At 38.6% G+C, this 22,604-nt stretch overlaps 1 protein-coding gene across 2 annotated transcripts in view; it reads left to right on the top strand.

Moving 5' to 3' along the window:
* The window catches only part of LCOR (ligand dependent nuclear receptor corepressor), a 153,892-nt gene that overhangs the window by 75,250 nt on the left and 56,038 nt on the right, over positions 1-22,604 (top strand). For both annotated transcript variants that reach the window (XM_066355585.1, XM_066355584.1), the window contains exons 3-4: positions 1,534-1,599; positions 1,921-2,000. In XM_066355585.1, the coding sequence (XP_066211682.1) occupies positions 1,534-1,599; positions 1,921-2,000 (146 nt within the window). The remainder of the gene's footprint in view (positions 1-1,533; positions 1,600-1,920; positions 2,001-22,604) is intronic.

Here is a 22,604-nt window from a genome sequence, read left to right as displayed (position 1 = left end):
AAACCCGTGCTCAAGTAGTGAACCTTGGGGTTTTGAACCTGGGACCTCAGTGTGCCAGGTCAATGTACTATCCACTGTGCCACCGCCGGTCAGGTAGCAAAGATATTTTTTGTTTTTCATTGTGTTGATCAGCATTTTTTTTTTTTTTTCCGTGAGAGAGCAAGAGAGAGACAGACAGGAAGGGAGATGAGAAGCATTAGTTCTTCATTGCATTGTCTTAGTTGTTCATTGATTATTTTCTATTATGTACCTTGACTAGGGTGCTCTGGCAGAGTGAGTGACCCCTTGCTCAGGACAGCAACCTTGGACTCAAGCTAGTGACCTTTGGGCTCAAGCCAGGCACCATGGAATCATGTTTGTGATTTCACACTCAAGCTGGTGAGCCTGCACTTAAGCAGTGACCTTGGGGTTTCGAACCTGGGTCCTCACCATCCCAGGCTGACATTCTGTCCACTGCGCCACCGCCTTGTCAGGCTGATCAGCAATATTTGATGAAATGAATCAAAAACTATTTTTGTTGTTTCATTTTCTACTTTATACTAGTACAAGATGATACAGGTACAGGTATATTTGATTTTTTTTCTCATTTTATTTGTGTGTATAATTAGTGAGTTATAACTTTATAAAGGAACCAGTAAGTAGTTAATTGTGGCAATGTAAAATAATCACAAAGGTCTTTTTCTGTTAAAATACTATATATTGGCTTTTTTTATAATGATATAGATATTCTTAGTCAGGATTTTTCTTCAAAAAACTCATTAGTGAGGCCCTCGCCGGTTAGCTCAGTTGGTTAAGAGCATTATCCCGAAATCACAAGGTTGTGGATTCGATCTCAGGTCAGGGCACATGGGAAGTAACTAGTGAATGCACGACTGAATGGAACAACAAATGAATGCTTCCCTTTCCCATCCCCTCTCTCTTCCTTCCTTTCTCTGTCCCTTTAAAAAAAAAATTAAGTCCTGGCCGCTAGCTGTGTTGTTTGGAATGTCCTGCTAGAGCTCATAGGTTGCCAGTTTGATTCCCTCCATCAGGGCACATACAGGAGCAGCTCAATGTTTCTCTCTTGCTCAAAGAAACAAAACAAAACTGTTAGTTTGAAAGTTTGTTATCTCAGTTGATATTTAGAAACATGCTATTTTGATTAATTCAGAATGTTGGGGAAATTTTGAAGCTGTTTGACATTTATTAGGAAAGGTGCCTTTTAAAATGGAGTTTGAATGAGATATTTGGGGTTTTGTAAGATGGTAAGAGAACCTGTGAGTTTCCATTCCTTCATTGGTTATTTCTAGCATTGTCTGTTTTGTATTGTTCTTGAATGTGCTCTGAATTTGTATTGAATGTTAATGTTTGACAAAGATGCAAATACTACTTTTAGATTTGTCATTGACACTCCTTCCTTGGCATCTCATCAGTAGTAATGTGGGAATCCTTGAGAACTGGAAGAAAACACCATCATTATTTCATGTAATGGATTAATGTTAAATTGCAGTAGGGAATATTGTAATCATGGATTTTTTTTTCCCATCTTTTCAGGGTTTGAAAGTATTCTTGAAGGGCTGTTTGGAGCTGCATTATTAAAAGATCTCAGTTTATTGAAAGGTATTAAAAATCCTTTTTTGGTATTTAAAAATCTTCCTGGTGATATATGATACCTTGGTGATTTAAGCTTCAGTACTGTTCTTTTTATTCACAGTTTATATGGGTTAAAGCTGTATCCATGTAAGCATCTTTCTGTGTTTAGTTGATAATGTAAATATATGTATCAATAACTAGTGAGCAATTATTGCTAGGATTTTTAAGACAAATGGGAGCCTAGTACTCAGTAAGGATTTTCTGTTAAAATATTTTTGATATTTTCTTTTGTTTTCTGAAAAATCCTCATTTGTGACTATTAATTTGTTATTCCTACTATTTTTGCAGACTGTGAACCTGAAAGCATTTCTGATTGGACTTTTGATGAAAATTGTCTATTCTGTTGCTTGAGAAGAGATAAAGTAAAGGTAATCAAGAAACTCATGAAACTTGTCTAATATGGTATTTTCTAGTTTTTATTTTTTCAAAACGTGATTATTTTGTTGGTAAAGGAAGGCATGAGTTTGTGTTTATTTATAAAGGATTTGATAGTAACTCAGTTTGCAGTTTAGTATTTCTAGTCTAAATTAGCCTATTGAGAAATCTATATTTCAACATGCATTGCTTTTATTTTTATTTTTTAAATTTTTTAAAATTTATTTATTTATTTTAGAAAGGAGGGGGGGGGAGACAGAGAGGAGAGATAGAAGGGGGGGAGGAGCAGGAAGCATCAACTCCCATATGTGCCTTAACCAGGCAAGCCCAGGGTTTCGAACCAGCGACCTCAGCATTTCCAGGTCGACGCTTTATCTACTGCGCCACCACAGGTCAGGCGACATTGCTTTTATTTATATACTTCACTTAGCAGGATACTTAACTAGATATCAAACTGTTGTTTATTTTAAATATGAAATATAAGGTAATTCAAGTATTGGGAATCATTTGTACAAAAAGAATAGCAATATGGATCTGGATCAAGTAGTTACTAATTCACATAGATTTTATAGACTGTGGTTTATGCTTTTTTTTTTTTTTTTTTTTTTTTTTTTTTTTTTTTGTATTTTTCCGAAGCTGGAAACGGGGAGGCAGTCAGACAGACCCCCGCATGCGCCGGACCGGGATCCACCTGGCATGCCCACCAGGAGGCGATGCTCTGCCCACCTGGGTTGTTGCTCTGTTGCAACCAGAGCCATCCTCAGCGCCCGGGCAAACTTTGCTCCAATGGAGCCTCGGCTGCAGGAGGGGAAGAGAGAGACAGAGAGGAAGGAGAGGGGGAGGGGTGGAGAAGCAGATGGGCGCTTCTCCTGTGTGCCCTGGCCGGGAATCGAACCTGGAACTCCTACACACCAGGCCAACGCTCTACCACTGAGCCAACCGGCCAGGGCCTGGTTTATGTTTTAGTACGAGATGTTTCTTCATAATATTTGAGCATGAATGATATTTATATTCAGTTGCAGAAATTGGCTGTACCTTTGGGTTTGTGTTTTTTATTTTTTATTTTATTTTTTATCAAGTGAGAGGCAGGGAGGCAGAGAGGCAAACTCCCGCATGCACTCCGACCGTGATCCACCTGGCAACCCCTGTCTGGGGCTGATGCTCTGCCAATTTGAGGCCACTGCTTTGTTGCTCAGCAACAGAGCTGTTTTAGCACCTGAGGTAAGGCCATAGAGCCATCCTCAGCGCCCAGGGCAGATTTGCTCATTTGAGTGGCTGCACCATGGCCGCAGGAAGGGAGGGGGGAGAGGGAGAAAGAGAGAGAGAGAGAAAAGAAAGAGAAGGGGGAAGGCTGGAGAAGCAGATGGTCGCTTCTCCTATGCGCCCTGACTGGGAATCGAACCCAGGACTTCCACTGGCCAGGGCTGGGTTTGTGTTTTAATTGCTTTGTGTTAAATAAAATAAGTAGAATTTTGCTTTAGAAACATTTCAGTTGTTGGAAAAATTTATTAATAATGGTTTTCTATTTTATGTTTCTTTTCATGGTACTTCTATTCCCAGTTTTGAAGCTTTGGAAACATTTTTAATTCCTTTCTGTGCCTTTGTATATATCATCTATCAGTTCACTCATACTGAATTTCATTTCGCCCTCCTTTTTTTTTTTTTTTTTTTTTTACTTTCATCACTAGTCCAGACCAGTGGTCCCCAACCCCTGGGCCGGTACCAGTCTGTGGGCCATTTGGTACCGGTCTGCAGAGAAAGAATAAATAACTTACATTATTTCCGTCTTATTTATATTTAAGTCTGAACTATGTTTTATTTTTTAAAAATGACCAGATTCCCTCTGTTACATCCGTCTAAGACTCGCTCTTGACGCTTGTCTCGGTCACGTGATACATTTATCCGTCCCACCCTAAAGGCTGGTCCGTGAAAATATTTTCTGACATTAAACTGATCCGTGGCCCAAAAAAGGTTGGGGACCACTGGTCCAGACCTTTACATGATTTCTGAACTACTTAAATAACATGATTGGTCTCTTAGTTTTTTTCCGTCTGTTAAACACTGCTACAAGGTTAAACTTCTTGCTTCGACTCTCACACCTCAAATAGTGTGGAAATGTTTCCCTATACTGAGTTTCCAGTGACTTTCATTGTCCTCTGAATTTATCAGCCTAACACTCAGTGACTTGATAACACTCCACAGTTCGGTTTATTTCTTTCTAAAGCTGTCCCACTCGTTTCCTATATAATTTTTTTTCAGCTAAACGGTCTGATCATTTGAATGATCATAGTACACAACATGCTTTTACTATTTGGACTACAGCATTGCGTACTCATATTTCTCAATAGCTTGAAATTCCTTTGCTCTTACTCTTAGCTTAAGCCCTCCCTTTCCTATAATGGTAAACCTTTGCTCATATTGCTGTTTCAACCCTTTATTCTGTTGTGGTAATTATTTCTATTAGTTATTTGTCAGTTAATACTCTGCCTTATTTGTTCATCCTTTTCTACATGTGGATCTTGTATTGCTGACTACAATGTCAATCTCTGAAGCCTGTGACCCATGTTGTGCCCCTGCGTGTAGCCACTGTACCACTGTTTACCATTGTTGGCAAGTTGCATTAAAATCTGAAAGCAAGTTTAAGAACTTCTTAATGTTCTTTTTTTGTTCTTCTTTTTGTGTTCATTTTTTTCTTGGCTTACTACATGAAAAAGTTGTGACTATTCATGGTGGTCTGTTTTCATTGAATTAATGAGGAAAGTGTTCTGAAATTTAATGTGGTTTGTAAAAGACCAAAACATTAAGCAACTGCTAATGAAGTTAAAGTTCATCATTTTAAACTTTGTGTATGTATATTTGCTTTTGTGTTGGCAGAATTGATTTGTTGTGACTATTTATTGAGCAAGTCATTGAATTTGTAGGAGTGACATCTTTTTTCAGGGTAAGATTGGACAGAAAGCCCTTTAATGTTCAATATAGTTGGGTAGTATATTCTTGTAATACTATCGAGTTTTCCCTTCTATAGGAGGGTAAAATATTATATGAATATTTTTAAAAGAAAATACAGAAATAGCAAGGCATGGAATCATATAGCATTTAAAACTGTTTGTGGTTTCTACAATTTTTAGTTGGTTTTCTAGTTAGAAAGAATATTTCCATTTGACTACACATCTAGTTCTTGCAAGGCTGTTTTTCTTCATTAGACACTTCACTACCTGTACTTGGTGTTTATTTTTTTCATAGACAGCCATAACATGTATAATGAAAAATAGAAAAAGAAAGCCTCAAAAATGTAAATTGTCAAGTATTTATGTTTAGTTGTATTAGCATTAAAGTGTACTGTAGCTCTTTGCAGGCATTTGGAGAATCTCATCTGGGAAAGACTAGACTTCACTGGGGTTGAAGGCTTGCACATTAAAACTGGGTTAGGAGTCCCAAAAAAGAAGGAAATAACTGAACAGTATGGTAATAGCCAATAGGTGACAGCAGAGCATGATGTTGGAATCTCAAGTTTGAGGTCGGCATGGTGAGAAAGTCTAGATAATGTTTGAAAAAGTTGTTAGAAATGTTTGATATTTAGGAGAGGGGGAAGTTATGTATATTTTTTAGTTATTTGAACTGTCAGTGGATACTAAAGCTGTAAAAACTAATAAAATAAATATTTATATTTACTTCTTAAAATATGTAGGTGAAAAATATAAAGTAGTTTCTTTGGAAAATAGAACAGGGATTAGGAAAGTGGTTGTTGGCCCTGGCCGGTTGGCTCAGTGGTAGAGCGTCAGCCTGGCGTGCGGAAGTCCCAGGTTCGATTCCCAGCCAGGGCACACAGGAAAGGCGCCCATCTGCTTCTCCACCCCTCCCCCTCTTCTTCCTCTCTGTCTCTCTCTTCCCTTCCCACAGCCGAGGCTCCATTGGAGCAAAAATATGGCCCAGGTGCTGGGGATGGCTCCATGGCCTCTGCCCCAGGCGCTAGAGTGGCTCTGGTCGCAACAGAGTGACGCCCCGGATGGGCAGAGCATCGCCCCCTGGTGGGCATGCCGGGTGGATCCCAGTCGGGCACATGCAGGAGTCTGTCTGACTGCCTCTTGTTTCCAGCTTCAGAAAAATACAAAAAAAAAAAAAAGAAAGAAAAGTAGTTGTTGATCTACAGCTCAAGATCCTACAACAGTTAGAAAATACCATTGACCCTTGAACAACATAGGTTTGAGTTGCATAGGTCTACTTATAAGTTGTTTTGTTGTTGTCTGTTTTTTAGTTGTTGCCTTTAGAGAAAGAGGAAGGGAGAAGGAGAAACATTGATTTGTTCCACTTATTTATTCATACATTTATTGGTTGATTCTTGTATGCACCCTGAATGGGGCGGGGAGGGAGGGAGTTTGTGAACCAATCCCCTGCAGATACCAAGGAACAACTTAAGTTTTAAGGGAATAAAAACTTATACATGGATTTTTGACTGCCCCTAACCCCTGTGTTGTTCAAGGGTCAACTGAATAACTTGTAAGGGAAAGGCAACTAACAGTTTTTGAGCATCTACCATGTGTCAGTTACTTGTATTTGTTCCCATTTAGTTTTCACAATAACCCTATAAAGTTGGTTAAAGGCATCCCAGTTTTATAAAGAAAGAAGTTATGGGCTAGGTCACATAGCTGGGATTTGATTCATGGTTTTAGAATACATGCATTTTGATAACAAAGATAGGAACAGGAATATGGAGAGTGGAGAGGAAGAATTAAGTTGTTACTCATTTTGAAAGAGGGAGAAAATAAAAGTATAAACCAGGAGTCGGGAACCTTTTTGGCTGAGAGAACCATGAACGCCATATATTTTAAAATGTAATTCCATGAGAGCCATACAACGACCCGTGTACGTTACGCATTATCCAATAAAAATTTGGTGTTGTCCCGAGGACAGCTGTGATTAGCTCCAGCCACCCGCAACCATGAACATGAGCAGTAGGAAATGAATGGATTGTGATACATGAGAATGTTTTATATTTTTAACATTATTTTTTTTATTAAAGATTTGTCTGCAAGCCAGATGCAGCCATCAAAAGAGCCACATCTGGCTCGCGAGCCATAGGTTCCCGACCCCTGGTGTAAATGGACATGGGTATAATTTGAAATGGACACACTCAGTTATGCTAGGAATCTCTTAGTAAATTTGTATCTTCTTGCCTGCCTGCTTGACTGGCTTGCTTGCTTGCTTCTTTTCTTTCCTTTTCTGTTTGTTGAGCACACAGTAGGCACTCAGTAAGTATTTTCTAAATAAATGACAAAGCAGTCAGGAGGCTTAATATACTAGAGAATGATAATAAATAGCTGTTTTGAGTGTTTATATGTGCCAAGCATATTTACTCATGGGGCTTTTATACTTTTTTGTTTAGATTTAAAAAAATAATTTTAGACTTACAAAACACTTGAAAAAAATAATTCCTGTATATCTTTTAGCCAAATTTCCCAAATGTTAACATCTTATATAACGGCAGTACAATTATAAAAATAAGAAATTAATGTTGATGCCATACTATTATCTGCAAACCTTTTGAAATTCACCAGTTGTCTCAGTAATGCCATTTTTCTGATCCAGGATCCAGTCTAGTTCACACTTCGTACTTAGTTGTCATGTCTCCTTAGTCTCCATTAGTCTGGAAGGGTTCTGTTTTTCTTTGCCTTTCATAGTGTTATGTTAAAAGTTTTAAAAAGGATATATAGAATACCCCTCAATTTAGGTTTGTCTGATTCCTCATTATTAAATACAAATTACACATTTTTATTTTCCGAAGTTAGAAGCAGGGAGGCAGTCAGACAGACTCTCCCGCATGTACCCGACTGGGATCCACCTGGCATGCCCACCAGGGGGCCATGCTCTGCCCTTCTGGGCCATTGTTCCATTGCGATGGGAGCCATTCTAGCGCCTGAGGCAGAGGCCATGGAGCCATCCTCAGTGCCCGGGCCAACTTTACTACAGGGGAGCCTTGGCTGTGGGAGGGGAAGAGAAAGAGAGAGAGGAAGGGGAAGAGGAAGAGTGGAGAAGCAGATGGGCGCTTCTCCTGTGTGCCCTGACTGGAAATTGAACTCGAACCTGAGACTTCCACATGCCTGACCGACGCTCTACCGCTAAGCCAACTGGCCAGGTCCAATCAAGTTACACATTTTTGATGTTATGTCATCCTTAGTACACTGTATCAGGAAGCACATGGTGATGTTTACTTTGATCATTTGTTAAGGTGGTGTCTGCCAATTTTCTCTGGTATCAAGTTTCTGTTTGTTTTTTCCATTATATTTAATAGGTATTTTGTAGAGAGGTACTTTGAGATTTTATAAATACCTTCTTATCATACTAGATTATCATCCATCATACAATAATTTTAGCATCCATTAATGAATCTTGCTTGAAAAACTTATGACTGTGGTCATGATGATTAATGATGATTTTCTATTTCTTTTTTTTACCTCTATTAGTTGCAATTCTACTATAAGAGTTTTCTTTTCCATTTATGTGTTTATCAACTAGTATAGATTCATGGATTCTTATTTCATTCTATAAACTTAATTCATTATAATCATTGTTTTTTTAGTTGAAATTGTTCTGGATATGGTGATTGAGAGCCCTTTCAGGTTGGCACCTTATCTTGACGTTTTTGTAATTTTTTTAAGCTCTTCTTTATTTTTTGGCACCAAAAAATGTTCCAGGTTTATTTTTGCTTTTCCTGTCCCAACCTTGGATTTCTTCAAGGAACCCTAGTTTCTTTATTTGGAGAATTTGTACAAGGAAGCAAGATTTGGGCATTAAGTGTATTTATTGGTTCTAGAGCATCATTGCTCCTAAGCTTGCTCAATTGTCTGAGCTAGGAAGTACGTATGTTCACTTAAAGATATATACATATATATCTATATTTCTTTCTATAGCTACTAAAAACCATCTCATGAGGCTTTTATTAATTGCAGGATTGTGTTCATAATGTAAAAATCGAATTCAGTAGTGGTGAGAGGGTGTTGGAAAAATAGGAAGAATAAAAAATTACTGTCCTAAAAATGGACTAATTCTAAATGATGAATTGATCTATGGTATGGCTCTTGTGTATAGCTGAGATAGAATAGAGATAGCTGTTGTAAAGAGAAAGGCTGTTTTAGTAACTAATTATCATAGTAGATATGATGTTATACCAAAATATAAAGTGTTTATGTTCTTAAAAAGTTTGTTATAAAACTGTAAGTTTTATAATTGACTAGCTATTAGGAGAAGATAGAATTTAGGACTTAAACTGCATTTTTGAAGACTACATAGGTCTTGATAGGCAGAGATGATAGGGACACATCCTGGGTGGAGCAGAGCATTTATTTTTAGAAGTGTAACTAGTGACAGAATTAGAACCAGATTATAGATATCCTTCAATGCCCAGCTAACTCAGGAATCATTAAATAGATCCTTTTTATATTTATCATTCATTTATCATGTTGTATTTACTCTCATAATTTGTTTTGTGAGTATATTGGTATTTTTGAACATTGGAAGCTTATAGTAAGACCAGATGTTAAATCTAGTTATTATTTTATTCTACAACATGTATTTGTGTTGTATATGTTAGTTTGGGCTTATTCAACACTGCTTGATAAGACTTGTCTGACATATATCCAGAGTACCACAAATCAGTAAGTATTCATAGTACCCACTATATAAAAGAAACGGTGGAAGAACAGTGTATCAGTGTAATTCTTGTTTGTTAGGAATGAGAAAGAAGAAAAAATATGAGATGTTTAAAGGATATTTATTTATAAAGTTTAAATAGATACAGGGCAGAGTTAAATGAATACAAGTTAGGACATGATTAATTTTAACTAATCTCTCAGTTAATTGTAGAAATCTAAATTGTGAGACCTAACCTTATTATATCTCCAGAGGCCTTTTTATGTAGATTATTTTAAAAGATTAAGGAAAACCAGTTGACAGTGAATCAGTACTCAGTCTAAGATCCCAGTAAATGGGAGTTTTTTTAGTTGTGTATTGTTTTTTTTTTAACACTCCCAATCTTTGGATTTTTTCCCTGTAAAAACAGACTTCTATAAATTGATGATTAACTCTGTTCAATTTTATTTTTTCATAAGTTTTTTTTGAAAGATTTTATTAATTTTAGAGTAGAGAGAGATAAGGGGGGAGAGTAAACTCATAGTTGCTTCCTTATGTGCCTTGACTAGGCAAGCTCAGGTTTCGAACCAAGGACTTCAGTGTTCTAGGTCAACACTTTTATCTACCGTGCCACCGCAGGTCAGGCTCTCTGTTCAGTTTTATGTGATTAGGGTTAACCAAGAGACCATGGGCATACTCCCAGAAGGGAGAGTGCACCTAGGAGGCTTCAGAAAAATGAGCCTGAGCCAGGGCTGTGGCTGTGAAGATGCGTAAGGAAGGGCTATACTTAGAGAATCTGGAATCACGAATTATCAAAACTCAGTGATTATGTGAATATATAAATAAGGGAGAGGGAAGTGACTGACATTAGGTTTTCCAAGCTAGAGTGGCTTAGAAGGATGAATTAAAAAAAGTTAAGTCAGAAGAGAAAATCTGTGGCTAATTTTTATGGGGGGTGGCTTAGAAGGATGAATTAAAAAAAGTTAAGTCAGAAGAGAAAATCTGTGGCTAATTTTTATGGTGAGAATAATGACGTTATTAGCTGGAAGCTGTTTGTGGTGGCAGCGAACATTTAATTGGAATTGTCCAGTAGACATTTTGGGTTGTAAAAATTGAGTTGAAATAAGAGATCTAAGCTGAGTACATATTTGGAGGGTTTCTGAATAAATGTGGTGATTGGAATATTAAAGCAGATAAAGTCTTTGGTAAGCGGTAAAGCAGGAAAATACTGATAATTGAAAGACCTTTATTTTAGGAAGTAGGATGAGAATAAATGAATTGCATATTTTGGATCTGATGTCTTTCCAGCCCTATCCTGTGTGATGAGTAGGGGGATGAGTTTTTGTGTTCATTGTGCTAATGACACCTATGCCTTTTCCTAAAATTGGTCCTAAGTGGGTTGAGCAGGTACCCCAAACATACTTTGACGGGCTTTGAGAAAATAGCTTCTTTGGAATACTGTTAAGGGAGCCATACTCTAGATCTGACAGGGTTAATGAGTAAGAGGATGTTGTGGGAGTTAAAAAATGGATATAGGCTGCTAGTTGGAAAAGTCATCAGTGATAGGAATGATGAAGAAAATAGGACCATAGAGAGAGTGAGTACTTCCTCTAAGTAAAGATTTTCTAAGAAGGAGGGGAAAACTTACATATTTGTACTCTTGGGCAAAAAGAGCTGGAGGAAAGAAGAAATTAAAGCTATTAAAAGGAGAGAATAGTAGAAGACAGAGGGATTGTAAGAGAACCAACAAGAGATTACTGAACAGTGATGGAAGATTCCTATTGAAATTAGGATACAGTCAAGATAACTGTAGAAGTTAAGAGAGTTTGCCAGAAATAAATGAGGCAGGAGTGCCCATGTAAGGACCATGACTAACTGACTTGTTCACATTGAGGGCAAAAACAGTGAGGAATTCTCAGATATGAAGATAATGTTTAAAAAAATAATAGGGGGCGAATAGGCTATAGTGCCTGTACTCCTCTTAGTTGAATTGCTCCTTGGACTTCTCTAGTTACATCAGCAACAAAAAGATAGTTTCAAGAAAATTAATAAGATGGCCTTGTCCAACAATGCATTTTTAGGGTTATTATTTTTTTTCTTTTTTTTAAATCGAGATGTGATTAACATATATTCCAGGTATACAACATGATTCTCTCATACATATATACGCATGCGTGCATGCACACACACATATATTTTTAAACAAGGGACACAGACAAGAAAGGAGAGAGATGATAAGCATCAACTCATAGTTGTGTCACTTTAGTAGTTCATTGATTGCTTCTGAAAGAGGGAGGAGAGTGAGAAGCATCAGATTGTAGTTGCTTTCACTTTAGTTATATGTTGATTAATTCTTGTACGTGCCTTGACCAGAGCCAAGCAATTGTCCCCTGTTCAAGTCAGTGACCTTTGGGCTCAAGATGGTGAGCTTTGTGATCATGTGAACGAGTCCCCTGCTCAAGCCAGTGACCACCCCACACTTGGAGCCAGCGACCTTGGGACTTCTAACCAGCAACCCCAGGATTCTGGTTGATTTATCCATTGCTCCACCACCAGTCAGGCGTATTCTCTTCCATTTTCTATGTATTTGTCTTTATGCTAGTACCATATTGTTTTGATTACTGTAGTTTTGTAATCAGTTTTGAAATTAGGAACTGTGTCATCTCCAGCTTTGTCTTTTTTAAGATTGTTTTGGTTCTTTGGGGCTCCTTAAGATTACATAAGAATTTTAGGGTGGATTTTTTTTTTTTTTTTTTTTTTTTTTACAGAGACAGAGAGAGGGATAGCCAGGGACAGACAGACAGGAACGGAGAGAGACGAGAAGCATCAATAATTAGTTTCTCATTGCGCGCTGCAACAACTTAGTTGTTCATTGATTGCCTTCTCATATGTGCCTTGACCGCGGGCCCTCAGCAGACCGAGCAACCCCTTGCTCAAGCTAGCGACCTTGGGTTCAAGCTGGTGAGATTTTTGCTCAAACCAGATGAGCCCGCGCTCAAGCCGGCGACCTCGGGGTCTCGAACCTGGGCCCTTCGCATCCCAGTCCGACGCTCCATCCACTGCGCCACCGCCCGGTCAGGCTGGATTTTTTTTTTTTAATTTTTTGCAAAAAAGTCCTTAGGATTTTGATAGGAGTTACATTAAATCTGTAGATCATTTTGAATATTACTGACATCTTAACAATATCAAGTCTTTGCCTATTGGTTGCTTATATTTTTCTTTTTAAAAACTTCTTTTCTTTGAGTATAGGGAAGGCAGAAAGAGAGAGAGAGAGAGAAGCATCAACTAGTTGTTTCACTTAGTTGTGCCATTGATTGCTTCTCATGTCTGCCCTGACCAGGACTTAAACCGGTGTCCTTGGGGTAGGGGTGGTGGAGCCAGCACCCTTGGGATTGAACTGGCCACCCCAGGATTGAGCCACTGACCCCAGCACTTTGGGCCAGTACTCTGTCTATTACATCACTGGCCAGGGCTCTTAGATTTTTTTCTTTTCTTTCTTCTTCTTCCTTCTTCTTCTTCTTTCTTTTTTATTTTTATTATTTTTTAAGATTAGAGGAAGGGAGATAGTGAGGTAGACTTTTGCATGCGCTCTGACCAGGATCCATCCGGCAACCCCTGTCTGAGACCAATTCTCAAGTACCAAGCTATTTTTAGTGCCTGAAGCTCAAAAGCTTAGACCAACCAAGCTATCCTCAGTGCCTGGGGCCATGCTCAAACCAATTGAGTCACTGACTCTGAGCGGGTAAAAGGGAGAGAAGGGGGAGAGGGAGGAGGAAAGAAGCCGGTGGTGGCTTCTCCTGTGTGCCCTTACTGGGAATTGAATTGGGAGATCCACCTGGCAAGCCCCCTGTGGGGCATGCTCTGCCCTTCTGGGGCCATTGCTCTGTTGCTTAGCAACCAAGCTATTTTTGGCACCTGAGGCTAGGCTATGGTGCCATCCTCAGCACCTGTGAACAACTTGCTGAAATCAAGCCATGGCTGTGAGAGGGGGCGAGAGAGAGAGAGAGAAAGGGGAGAGAGAGAGGTGGAGAAGCAGATGATCACTTCTCCTTTGTGCCCTGACCGGAATTCTAACCCAGGACTTCCACATACCAGGCCGATGCTCTACTGCTGAGTCAATTGCCCAGGGCCCATATTTTTTCTTACAAAAAATTTCTTCAGTCCTTATTTCTAAAGTTAAAATCAATAACTATGTATTTCACTGTGAGTATGTCAAAAACAGCAGCCACTGTGGTTGAAATACTGTCATTGATTAAAAAGTTTTAGCCACAGATACTGTCAAGAAATTTATAGTGTAGGGGAGAAGGTAAGAACTACATGTATATAAATAAACATAATAAGGATTATAAAACTAGTGCTGTCGGAGTTTAGAAAAAGGCAAGATTACCCTCAGCTCAGGTTTAATACTTTTGCCTCAAATATACAGTTGGATATCCTTGTGCTTATAATGGTCTTGGGTATCTATGGACATCTGCAGTCATTATGGAGAGCAGATAGAAATTCAGGAAGTCTTTAATTGAGATTGGGTTGTAGATGAAAATTGAGGTAATATACACTTTTAATTTTCAAGCACTGGAAGGATATAAGAAACCATTGCTATTGACGTGGAGTGGCTTGCATTTGCCTCTTTTTTTTTTTTTTTTGTATTTTTCTGAAGTTGGAAACAGGGAGGCAGTCAGACAGACTCTCACATGCGCCTGACCAGGATCCACCTGGCATGCCCACCAAGGGGCGATGCTCTGCCCATCTGGGGCATTGCTCTGTTGCAACCAGAGCCATTCTAGTGCCTGAGGCAGAGGCCATGGAGCCATCCTCAGCGCCTGGGCCAACTTTGCTCCAATGGAGCCTTGGCTGCAGGAGGGGAAGAGAGAGACAGAGAGGAAGGAGAGAGGGAGGGGTGGAAAAGCAGATGAGCGCTTCTTCTGTGTGCCCTGGCCGGGAATCGAACCCGAGACTCCTGCACGCCAGGCCGTCGCTCTACCGCTGAGCCAACCGGCCAGGGCCTGCATTTGCCTTTTAATGTTTATAATAACTTTTATATGTACTGTATAATGAAAAGAAAATCTATAACAGCAAATGCTGATTATAGATACTGGTGCATTAAGTATAACGATAATAATCACTGCCACTTATACTTTAGGCTTTATTTCCATGAATAGTAATAGCAATTAGAGTGATTAGAGTCATTCATGGTAGGTTGTTGAACATTTTGAACACCATAATTAATTCTTGATGTGTATTCAGGCTTCAACCTTTGTTATTTTCTTATTCTTTAACTTGATGGTCTTCCTAAAATAATGGAATTAACATTGACATATGGTAAAAATTGCATTAAAGCACAATTTATATTTTGTTCATGTAAAAAAACAGTAATATACATTGAGTAAGATTTCTTTTTAGATAACTAACCTTAAAGAGTATGAGCATTTAAAACTGTGGAGCCATTTTTCCTAAGACATTCTGGCATTTAAAATAAAAAGACATAGGAGAGGCCCTGGCTGGTTGGCTCAGTGGTAGAGCATCGGCCTGGCGTGCAGGAGTCCCTGGTTCAATTCCCTGCCAGGGCACACAGGAGAAGTGCCCATCTGCTTCTCCACCCCTCCCCCTCTCCTTCCTCTCTGTCTCTCTCTTCCCCTCCCACAGCCAGGGCTCCATTGGAGCAAAGTTGGCCCGGGCACTGAGGATGGCTCCATGGCCTCTGCCTCAGACACTAGAATGGCTCTGGTTGCAACAGAGCCACGCCCCAGATGGGCAGAGCATCGCCCTCTGGTGGGCATGCCGGGTGGATCCCGGTCGGGTGCATGGAGGAGTCTGTCTGACTGCCTCCCCATTTCCAACTTCAGAAAAATACAAAAAAATAAAAAATAAAAAGACACAGGAGAGTGGCAGTTAAATCAATGAATTGTATCTTGTCTGTTATTTTTAGCTCATTGCTTGAAATGTCAGTAAGCCACGGATAGGGGAGTGGGCTGTAGCTGTAGGACCATGATGTACTTAGGTGGAACTTTCTAACAGTTATTATAAAGCCTACATGCATACACATGCTTCTGATTCCCAGATTTTCTACACCATAGGGTATGAATTTTTAAATAAATTTTATTTAAATAAATCTATGCACAGAGTGGACATGCTCTTGAATTTGGACAGGAATGGCTCTAAAATGTCACACCTTAAATTTTGTATCACAGTCCTGGCATCTAGGGCATCTTATTTTTCCTAAGTGAAACTTGTCATTATTTCTTCCATTTCCTTTCCTGAGGTGTTCTCTCTCAAAAAGAAATAACTATGAAAGTGTCCTTCCCCATTCCCTTCCCACAAAACATCCACTCATAAGGTGACAAATACTAAAAGTTACAAAGGAAACTTTAAGAAATGTTGATTTTTTTGCCTGACTAGGCGGTGGCACAGTGAATAGAGCATTGGACTGGGACACAGAGGACCCAGATTCAAAACCGGAGGTCGCGGTTTGCACGTCAGCTTGAGTGCTGCTCATCGGGTTTGAGCACCGGCTCATCCAGCTTGAACGTGGGATTATAGACATGACCCCATGGTCGCTGGCTTGAGCCCAAGGTCACTGGTTTGAGCAAGGGGTCACTCGCTCTGCTGGAGCCCCCCCCTCCAAGGCACATATGAGAAAGAAGTCAATGAACAATTAAGGTGCTGCAACGAAGAATTGATACTTCTCATCTCTTTCCCTTCCTGTTGGTCTGTCTCTATCTGTCCCTCTCTCTGTCTCTGTCACGACAAAAAAAAAAGAAAGAAATGTTGATTTTTATTTTTTGTTTAAAGGTCAGTTTTATTAACTGTTTATTGCACTGAGGACTAACTTCCATGCTGATGTAATTTTGTTGCTGTATTCAATAATTTCCTTGTTTCAGGAACTACTAGAGCTACTTTTGTTACAGTTCTTGGGGAACTCAGGGATATGGCATGTCCTCAAATCCAGCTTACAGAGTGTTTATATAATGCCTGCCTAAAAAAAATTTTTTTTAAATAAGGAAAGGAGAGATGCAATAGAGACTTTTGTGGTCTGCAAAGCCTAAAATATTTATTATATTGTCCTTGACCAAAAATTTCTTATTCTGTTTTGGCTATTTTCATCAGGTCGTTGAGATATTAAGAGAAGCCTGAAAGTTAACTTCCACATTCTACTTATTATTCTCATTGCTCTTCTTCCTTAAACTGTGTATCAGAGCAACACAAAACTCAAGCAAATATAATCTAATGGCAAGATGGCTGGGATTATGCAGGAGACAAGGGAGAGAGATCTGGCTTGTGCGAGAAAAGTAGGGTTCAACATTTATCCACCATACTTTTTTTTCGCTTTTTACTTTGAAATAATTTCACATTTATAGAAAAGTTATAAGAATAATACAAAAATTTATCCTTTACCTAGATTCACCAGTTGTTAACCTTTTGTCAAATTTACCTTATTCATTCTCATAGATTTTATATGTAGCACACATTTTCCTAAGCTATATGAGAAGTTATATACATCATAGCCCTCATACCTCTTTATTCTTACATATTTCTGTGTATATTTCCATATGTCCTAAGAATAAGGATAGCCTGACCTTTGGTGGTGCAGTGAATAAAGCTTTGAACTGGAACACAGAGGTCACCAGTTCGAAATCCTTGGCTTGCCAGGTCAAGGCACGTATGGGATTTGATGCTTCCTGCTGTCCCCTCCTCTTTCTTCTCTCTAAAATGAATAAATAAAGTCTTTAAAAAAAAAGGATAGCCACTTCCTTAACTACATAGTACAGTTACCAAAAATCAGGAAAGTTAATTTTGATGTGTTATTATCTAATACCTCATTCAAATTTTACCAGCAGTCCCAAGGACTGTATATTTTTTTACCCCCTTCTTTAATTCAAAATCCAGTTTAGGGTCATTCATTGAATTTGATTTTAAGTACTCTTTAGTCTCCTTTAATCTGAAATGGTTCCTCAGCCTTTTACTTATTTATTTATAACAACACTGACATTTTGGAAGAGTACAGGTCATTTGTTTTGTAGAATGCCTCTCAGTTTAAGTATTTTGATGTTTCTTCATAATTAAATTCAGGCATGATATTGAGCAGCAATATTAAAAAGTGGTAATGTGTTCTTGTCAGTGCCTCACCTCATGAAACACAGTGTCAGTTCAGTAGGTGATATTAACTGTTGGGCAACAATTGACCTTCTTATCTTGATTTATATCTAAGGCTGTAGCAAAAATTGTGAAATGCTATCAATTTATGGCCATTGACAGTTTATCTATCAGAATACTATACAGAGAAGTACATGGCAATTAAAAAATACTGGAGTTTTATTTTTTCAATCTAAAAGTATGCTTGTTTGAGGATAAAGACATCATGTGAGTTGTTGTTTTTTTTTTTACAGAGACAGAGAGTGAGTCAGAGAGAGGGATAGACAGGGACAGACAGACAGGAATGGAGAGAGATGAGAAGCATCAATCATTAGTTTTTCATTGCGCATTGCAACACCTTAGTTGTTCATTGATTGCTTTCTCATATGTGCCTTGACCATGGGCCTTCAGCAGACCGAGTAACCCCTTGCTGGAGCCAGCGACCTTGGGTTCAAGCTGGTGGGCTTTTTGCTCAAACCAGATGAGCCGCGCTCAAGCTGGCGACCTCAGGGTCTCGAACCTGGGTCCTCCGCATCCCAGTCCGACGCTCTATCCACTGCGCCACTGCCTGGTCAGGCTCATGTGAGGTTTTGAAAAATTTTTCTTTTTGACTAAAATATAAGTAATGGTCATTTATTTGATTTCATGTGGTTAATTCAAGAGTTGAAATTCAGTATCTAGTATCTTTATTACCCTGAGCCTATTTTTAAATATCTTTATTGAGGGAATATTTATGTATATACAATAAAATTCATCCATTTAAGAGTGCAGATTAATGTATTTTTATAAACGTTATACAGTTTACTAGGACAGTCAAGGTGTGGGACAGTTCCTTTACCCTAAAAAGTTTCCTCATGCCCCGTTGTCAGTCAGTCCTTTACCAGACCCCGAGTCAGGTAGTCACTAATTTTACCTTTTCTAGAATCTTACATATTAGGAATTATACAGTATGTAGCCTTTTGTATTTGACCTTTGTCAGGTAGCATAATTTTTTTATATACAACCTTTTGTTTCTTTTTATTGCTGAGTATGTCTCCATAGCATAGATATGTCACTGTTTGTATATTCACTTTATTTTTTCAAGAGTGAGAGACAAAGATGCAGAGATAGAGAGGGAAGAAGGGAGATAAGAGAAGCATCAGCTTGTAGTTGTGTCATTTTAGTTGTTCATTGATTGCTTCTCATAGGTGTCTTGACCAGGAGGCTCCAGCTGAGCCAGTGATTCCTTGCTCAAGCCAGCAATGTTGGGTTCAAGCCATTGACCTTTGGGGTCATCATGTCAGTGATCCCATGCTTATGCTGGTGAGGCTGCTGTCAAGCCAGTGACCTCGGTATTTCGAACCTGGGACCTCAATGTCCCAGGTCAATGCTCTATTCACTGTGCCACCACCAGTCAGGCTATTTATTCACTTTTTTATGGACTTTTGCATTTTTCCAGATGTTGGCTTATACTTATTTACATACAACTCTTTGAGAGCAGTATATATTTTTATTTCTTTGGGATAAATACCTAGAGTTACAATTAATGGGTAGTATTATAATTTTATGTTTAACCTTCTAAGATACTACCACGTGACATGGTTCAAAGTGAGTGAATCATTTTGTTTCCATTAACAATGTATGAGAGTTCTATTGTTCCAGATCTTGCAAACATTTGATGTTGCTAATGTTCAAAAACATTAGCCATTCTGGTGGATCTGTAGTGGTATCTCATTGTGGTTTTAATTTTCATTTCCCTGATGACTAGTGATGTTGAGTATCTTTCTATATACATATCCTATGTGAAACATTTGTTTGGGTCTTTTGCCCATTTTTAAAAACTTACTGAGCTGTAATAGTTTTTATATATAATCTGTATAAAACCCTTTGTCAATTTTTTCTCTTAAAATTTGTTTTTTATGTCCTGTTTAAATATTTGCCTAACCCAATGTTAGACACACAAAAAAATTTATATTTTTTTCTAGTGTAGTAGTGTTAACTCATATTTTGATATCTGATTTAATTCTAGTTAATTTTTCTATATAGTGTGTTAAGTGTTGAGGTTTATAACAATCCATAAGATAATCCAGTTGTTCTAGCACCATGTGGGTGTATTTCTATACTCTTCTGTGCCAGTGAACTATATGTCTTAATTCCACAGTGTCTTGATTATTGTATATTTAAATCTGGAAACCAAATAATAGGAGTCCTCCAACTGTGTTTTTCAAATTTGTATTGTTAATCTAGGTCCTTGACCTTTCTATATAAATTTTTAAATCAACTTACCAATTTTTCAAAGACTTTTGATTAGGATTGCTTGAATTGGTAGATCAATTTAGAGAGAATGGCTAAATTAACAATATTGAGTCTTTCAATTTCTGATAGTGGTTCATCTCATCTTTGTCTTCTTTAAATTCTCTCAGCAGTGTTTTGTAGTGTCATTTCCTTTCAGCCTGAATAATTTCCTTTAACATTTCTAGTACTATAGAGAGATAGCTACTTTAACTTATAGAGAAAGTTATAGAGTAGCCTGGCCTGTGGTGGTACAGTAGATAGAGCATTAACCTGGAGCACTGAGGTCGCTGATTCAAAACCCTGGGCTTGCCTGGTCAAGTCACATACAACAAGCAGTGAACTAAAGTGAAGCAACTATAAGTTTCTTTTTTGTTTTTGTTTTTTTACAGAGACAGAGAGAGAGTCAGAGAGAGGGACAGATAGGGACAGACAGACAGGAAGGGAGAGAGATGAGAAACATCAATTCTTCGTTGTGGTTCCTTAGTTGTCCATTGATTGATTTCTCATATGTGCCTTGACCGGGGGACTACAGCAGACCAAGTGACCCCTTGCTCAAGCCAGCAACCTTGGGCTCAAGCTGGTGAGCCTTGCTCAAACCAGATGAGCCCGCGCTCAAGCTGGCGACCTCAGGGTCTGAAACCTGGGTCCTCTGCATCCCAGTTCGACATTCTATCCACTGCACCACCGCCTGGTCAAGCGAAGCAACTATAAGTTGATACTTCTCGCTCCCCGGCCTCCTTCTCTCTGTAAAATCAATAAATAAAATCTTTTATAAAAAAAAAAAAGTATAGAGTAAACTCTTTATTTGAAAACATCTTTTGGATATTGGTTTTATTATCAATCCCAGAATGGCCATAAAGGATAATAAAGGTACAGTATATTTGGATTATATAGGCAGAGATCATCAAAAGCTTAGTAAAGAATTTGAGGTCTTTTCTATTGAAGAAGATCTTAACCCATTCAGTAGATCTCCTTCCCTTCCTTGGGTGATGAATTGTCAGACCACAAAATGTTAGAAGCTTCTGTACTTTTTATCTCTACCTCTTTCTACCACCCTCACAGTTCCCTTAAAAAGAAATTAACCTTAAAGGATATTATAAAATTGCTTACCAACTTAAACCCAAGGTCTCTGGCTTGAGCAAGGGGTCACTTGGTCGGCTATAGGCTCCCCCCCCCCCACTCTCCCCTGTCAAGGCACATATGAGAAAGCAATCAATGAACAACTAAGATGCCACTACGAAGAATTGTTGCTTCTCATCTCTCTCCCTTCCTGTCTGTCCCTATCTGCCCTCTTTCTGTCTGTCACACACAAAAAAGGCCTGACCTGTGGTGGCACAGTGGATAAAGCATCAGCCTGGAACACTGAGGTCTGTGGTTCAAAACCCTGGGCTTGCCTGGTCAAGGCATATGTGGGAGTTAGTGCTTCCTTCTCCTCCCCCTTTCTTTCTCTCTCCTCTCTAAAATGAATAAATATAATCTTTAAAAAAAAAAAAGAAAGAGCCTGACCAGGCGGTGGCGCAGTGGATAGAGCGTTGGACTGGGATGCCGAGGACCCAGGTTCGAGACCCCGAGGTCGCCAGCTTGAGCGCGGGCTCATCTGGCTTGAGCAAAATAAAAAATGCTCATCAGCTTAGACCCAAGGTCGCTGGCTCAAGCAAGGGGTTACTCGGTCTGCTGAAGTCCTGCGGTCAAGGCACATATGAGAAAGCAATCAATGAACAACTAAGGTGTCGCAACAAAAAACTGATGATTGATGCTTCTCATCTCTCTCCGTTCCTGTGTATCTGTCCCTATCTATCCCTCTCTCTGACTCTCTCTCTCTGTCCCTGTAAAGAAAAAAATTTAAAAAAATAAACTTAAAAAAAAAAAAGAATATTGTAAAATTGACACAAACTGGTGAGGCTACCAGAGAATATACCAAGTGAAAATAGACAACCTACACTTTCCCCTGAAGGCTATATACAAAATTAAGTTACACACACACACACACACACACACACACACACACACACTCTCTCTCTCTCTTCATTTATGCCAGCACTAGTGACTAGAAAATAAAGGAAACATGCTTTTTATAATGACAAAATTGTAAAATAAATATTTGGGAACTATATCAATAAACAGAATTTTAATTGATATTCATTAAAGCCCATTTGGATAAATATAAAGCAGTTCCTACAAGAAAAGACAATATTTTCAAGGATATTACTTATTCCTGAATTACTAAATATAACTCTTATACAAGTGTGATACCGATGATTTTTTTTTCAGTTCTTTCTTAAGGAAAGAGCTTTGAAAAAAACGTAACGACTACTCTTTACTCCAGGGCGACAGAATCAAAGCTCTAGGAGTATTTTTGAGATATACTATATGCTTTTATTCTCATAGTAGAATCTAATATAACAGAAATCTGGCTATGAACCAGCTGGTCTAAATGGACCAGTTCCTGATTCTGAAGGAAACAACACCTAGGAGATTTCACTTCAAATCTCTAACTTTATTCTTGTTTAGTTCTGGTTAATAGATGAAAAGAACAACAATTGTTTTTGATATGGCACACCTTTTTT

This window comes from Saccopteryx leptura, chromosome 13 (genome assembly GCF_036850995.1).
Source record: "Saccopteryx leptura isolate mSacLep1 chromosome 13, mSacLep1_pri_phased_curated, whole genome shotgun sequence".
NCBI classification, from domain to species: domain Eukaryota; kingdom Metazoa; phylum Chordata; class Mammalia; order Chiroptera; family Emballonuridae; genus Saccopteryx; species Saccopteryx leptura.
The sequence above is the reverse complement of the archived record's forward strand: the minus strand, read 5'-3'. Positions and strand labels throughout refer to the sequence as shown.